This window comes from Numida meleagris, chromosome Z, assembly GCF_002078875.1.
Source record: "Numida meleagris isolate 19003 breed g44 Domestic line chromosome Z, NumMel1.0, whole genome shotgun sequence".
Lineage (NCBI taxonomy): Eukaryota > Metazoa > Chordata > Aves > Galliformes > Numididae > Numida > Numida meleagris.
The window spans coordinates 1,831,269-1,836,481 of NC_034438.1; the positions used below are offsets into that span (position 1 = coordinate 1,831,269).

At 42.9% G+C, this 5,213-nt stretch overlaps 1 protein-coding gene across 1 annotated transcript in view; it reads left to right on the forward strand.

The window, feature by feature from the left end:
* The window catches only part of SKOR2 (SKI family transcriptional corepressor 2), a 19,328-nt gene extending 14,447 nt beyond the window's left edge, over positions 1 to 4,881 (forward strand). Inside the window, exons 7-8 of the mRNA XM_021381080.1 lie at positions 2,567 to 2,631; positions 4,219 to 4,881. Coding sequence (XP_021236755.1) covers positions 2,567 to 2,629 — 63 coding nt within the window. The 3' untranslated portion in view covers positions 2,630 to 2,631; positions 4,219 to 4,881. The remainder of the gene's footprint in view (positions 1 to 2,566; positions 2,632 to 4,218) is intronic.

Genomic DNA, 5,213 nt, shown 5'->3' on the forward strand with positions numbered 1-5,213 from the left:
TCTCCTTTCTCTTCTCACCATTGAGTGCATCTACAACTTAAATTAGCTCTTCCTGAATTCTTCAGTATGATCATGAAGGCATCTGTTTGTTTAAAAGCACTCTTGACATTGTGAAACTGCAATGCAGAACACGATGATGGATTGCCACCCCGGCAAACACGTGCTAGGAAGTTGTGCCGTTGGATGGTAGGCGATGGCTCAGGCTCCAAGTGCCCTCTGCTGTCACTTTGCCATCACTACACTCACAGCAACGGGGACGTGGCACAGGTTTAACGTTCCTCATTGAAAGCCTCACTGTTTAATCAATGAGTAGTAATTTTAATGCTTTGTCCACTCCGGACTTTGAAAAATTATTTTATGGCTTCCTGAAAGTCAGGAACAAGGCTCAGGTCTTTAGTAAAGTGTTCTGTTACAACCTCTGAAATGGATATTGACCTCTTTGGACACGACTTGGCTTGGTAGGTGGATGGAGCGCTGGACTCTGTGTGGCCATTCGCAATTTCTGTTAAAAAGGAGTTGGTCCGAGTGCCTAGAGCAGCTGCCAGGAAGCATGCAACCATGTGCCAAGCTTTCAGCCAAGTGCCAAGAAGCGATCAATAAATCGTCATATTTAACAAGAAAATTGATCTGAAATCACCGAGCATGTTTTTCTATTCTTCGTGCCTCAAAGCATTGTCTACCCAAATGGCTGAGTACGTGGAGGTCCCACTTTGCTTCAGGCATGGACTGTGATCAATCCCACTATTTTTCCATGGGGATAAAGGCAGTAGGTCTTTGAGACGTGATAGAAATGCCAATTGTTCTGACAGCCTTTTGTCTTTCCATCTGGTTTGGATGGGTTTTATATTCACTCCAGAGTCTTGGCTTCCTCCCCACTGACCAACTTTGGGGTGATAATAACGCTCAGCCCTCGAGACTGGATCCAGCTAGAACTCCTCTGATGTTCGATGGCCTCTAGCCCTCAGCGTTACTTTGAACCAACTCTGTTCTTTGAAGGCAGACAAGAAAATAAATCAGGAACTATCTGCCTGCAAAATTGATTTCTCTTCATCATCTTTTATCCCGATCTTTAAAGGTTCACAAGAAGTCTTTAAAAGAAGGAAAAATCCACCCTAGTGTGGCATTCTCAGGTCTTCAGAGGTATGAGATCATGTTCCTTGGAGTCCTACTGTAATTAAGAAAAGCTCCAGTAGATTTAGTTCCTATTTTATGCTGTACACGGAAAGCTGGGGCTTTGTACAAAGAATGTGTTCACAATACATACAGGGAATATTCACACTGTTAAGTAGATTTGCAGAGATGTTGGTCACCGCATGCTTGTCACTCCGTAAGTGAAAAGCAGAAACGGGAAACAGTGGTGCTTTAAAATATCGATCTGATTTTGGTGGACTCACCTGTAGTTAAATAAGGATGGAAATTAGCTCTACATGCATAATTCCAAGCAGAATCCAGTTCCCAAGAAGCCAAAGGGGATGCACTCCAGGAATCTTATCAAAGGCATCTTCATGCCCTTTTAAGTATTGATCTATCTTCATCCGAACACTCACTCTGGATGCACAAAAAGGGACTGTAGTGTCACAAACAGCCCTAACTATTGTACTATTGCAGCGCTGGATTCACAAAATGTTCGTGCAACTTGAAAAGCAGATGACATTGCATGTATTTAACTCGTGAAAAACTGTCCCTACTGAACACCACACCTTCCACTTTTATTTATTACCGGGAGCATGGACAAACCAACACGCATTGAAAAGACACCGATGTGCCAAATATAGCAGGAAAAAAAGGGATTGAGAACAGTCCCTTTCTGACAGAATGTACCTCGTTGTGTTATCTAGGTCAGCACAGCTTGGGAGATGTCCTATATAACTGACGGCCATGCAGAGTGATGCTGGGAGTGAGCAGGAGGTAGAAACATCACAGTCTCAGCTGAAATGTGCTTATTCAGCCACTTGTTGGTGGCTCCCTTCGCTCCCAGATTTGGACTGATCCTGTTAGCTCAGAAGTAATGAAAATGAATTCATGATTTTAACACATTTGCCCTTATTTCTGAAAATATTGTGGAGCTCCTGGTGGCAGAAGCAGGTCACCCTGGTCTGCAGCAGCACCGGGATCGGAGGTGCATTGATTTTATGATCCCAGTATGATTCCTTCCAAAAGGCAGCTATCCAGTATTGAGGAATAGTGAACATGTAGACATTTGGATTCCCACCTACAGGGAAATCTCAGAGCAATTTAGTTTTGTTGCATTTTAAAGAGCTGTCCCATACTGCATTCCCAGCAGCCTATGAACACATCATCCCACTTTGCTCCTAAATATAACTACGTTCCCTAATATACCTATGTTCTCTGTTTTGCTTTAATTATTTGTTCCACTTCAGTGGCTTTCCTCGGGTTGGTGCAAGGCAGAGATAGTTATTAAGAACTTCCTAATTATGAGGATATAAATACATGCAGACTGATACTCCCAACCTGCTGTATTTTGGCTGTGCAGAGATTCCAGCCTGGATATGTTGTCAGCCAAACCTTGGCTTAAAACAGTGGCTTTGTTTCTGTGTCATTGCAGATTCCCTATGCAGCAAGCTTGATCAGGAAAGAAAAGCTGGGTGCACACCTCAGCAAAAGCTAAAGGTAAGCTTGTGAAAGAAGGGGTGGTGTAGTATTCTGACCAGCCTGGCCATCAGGTTTTTCTCTGCAGCCATTGCAAGAATTGAGAGAATTGTTCTGCTATGTGATGTTCATCCATCCCCACAATGACCACTAAACCATGTCCCCAGTTGCCACATCTCTACAGTTCTCAAACACTACCAGAGACAGGGGCTCCACCATCTCCCTGGGCAGCCTGTGCCAGGGCCTGACCACTCTTTGGAGAAGAAATTGTTCCTAATATCCAACCTGGATTTCCCCTGGTGCAACTTGAGTCTGCTACCTCTTGTCCTAGATCATCACCCAAATTGTGATGTTTCACTGGGGTAGAACATAGTGTTGAGAACTGACTACTGTTTGAACCCAGTCTCATGGCTTGAGCAAGAGCTTCTGCTCTCTGGCACTAGAAAGTGGCTTCAAGGAAATGTACCTTCAGCAGAAAGTGGGAAACTGCCTTAACATTCAGATCCAGGTGCTAAAGACTTAACATTTAAATTAACGTTTACTCAGAGAGCAATGAGGCCCTGGCACTGCTGCCCAGAGAAATGTGGGTGCTTCACCATGGGAGGAGCCCAAGGCTGGGTTGGATGGGGCCCTGGGCAGCTCAAGCTGAGAAGGGCAGCATCAGCTGGACGGCACCATTTGTTCTCACCACTGCATTTCCAGCAGCCAGCAATCCCTGTAGGAAGGTCCCAGCATCACAGCTCTGAGAATTTCCTGTTTGTTGAGAATGAAGGATGGATGCATTTCTTGTGCTGGTTTTGTTGCCGGTGATGCACCATCCCTGCAGACAACAGGGATTTTTCTGAGTAGACTTTTGGAAGATTAGTCATTACTTAACTGCTAAGCTAAATCAGTCAAGCAGAAAATCACAACTCTATTGCTCAGAAGCAACTTCAGATTCTCAATATGCCAAGCAGGAAAGAGTTGTCTCAGGAAGAAATGTGCATGCATATCCATACCCATGCAATGCACCAAGCGAGTGAAGACCCTTTGCACTGCAGAACAACCACTCAATTAATGCCCTGTGTTTTCCAGAAATCCCATATTGCTCTTGTTGGACCTGCCATGCCAAATCAGGTCTTGTATTTAGTCATACTGCAGTCAGTTACTCTTTGCACTTCATCTTTAATAGAGTATTTCCACGGGACTCCGCGAATATTAACTAGCAAAGTCTCAGAGGATGCTTATCATAGAATCATAGAATCATGAATGTTGGAAAGACCTCCAAGATCCCCAAGTCCAACTGCCAACCCACCCCCCACCATTCTCACACGTCCTCAAGTGCCACATCCCCATGGTTCCTGAACACCTCTAGAGATGGGGACTCCTCCACCTCCCTGGGCAGCCTGTGCCAGTGCATTGCCACTCTTTCAGAGAAGAAATTCTTCCTAATATCCAAACTGAACCTTCCCTGAGCAGGTGACTTTCGCGTATCTGTTTTGTTGGGACTGCGAGTAAATGATGTAATTCTGTGAGTAAAGAAACCTCAGATTTTTGGGCTTAGAGATGGTAACGTTTTCTTGTTGTTTTTTTTTTTTTTTTTTTTTTTTGGCATTTTTTTATTCCTAGAAGCGCAGGATCTTTTGCAGCTGTTCCCTTGTAAATAGTAACCCACCGTTCTGAAATCTAACTTGTATAAAGACTGATAAAATGGAAGTGCTTGGGGATATAAAGAACAAGTAAAACAAATCAGGTTCCTCCGAACTCAAGGACAAGTGACCTCAAAACATCATGGACAACCATGTAAAATAGAACGTAGCAGCCATTTATTAGGAAAAACAAAACAAACAAACAAAAAAAAATCGAAAAATGCCTGTCCTGGATCTTTTTTGGTGGTACCAAAGTTTAAGTCTTTGTGTTTTTAGAAGGACTACTAAACCTAATAGAGGAAACGCTTTTGATGAGTCACATACATAAGCAGTGAAGAGAACTGATGATCCTTCCAACGTTACAAACACTGACACCATCCACCAGATCATCTTTTGCTTTTGCATAGTGATTGTTCTATGGAAAGAAACGTGGTTTTGAGATGGAGCCACACTGGGACGGAAGGATAAAAAAGCGTGAGCCATACACAGAGCTTTTTAAAAGCAGACTGGAAACTCTCATACCCTTCTCCTTGACCCCTTTCTCCTCTGGTATTTTGCCTGCTGTATGAATTAAGATTGTACTCTTCTGGAAATATTTTACAATTTAATATTGAGTGTAATTAAGAATATAATCACTGTTATCAGAAAAGGTATTTAACTCTGTTGTAGTTTCTTTATCATTCATGTGGATAAAAAGTCTATAATAAAAGAAAGAAAACTATGAGATAATAGTTGAGCTTCTCTGTAATTCAATGCTGTGCTTATTCTACTGAGGAAAAAAAAAAAAGAATGGGGAAATTTATCCCCAAGAATATCTGTTTAGAAGCACTTTAGTTCACAGGTCTGACAATGTGTTAACCAGCTTCCAGCTGAGTCCTTGTCAATCCTGTCCACCTTCTCTATGCCAGAATGGTTTCACAGGCACCGGTTGAGCCTCTTTGGTTGTCTTTCTTCCAACAAGTTGTCATCACTCCT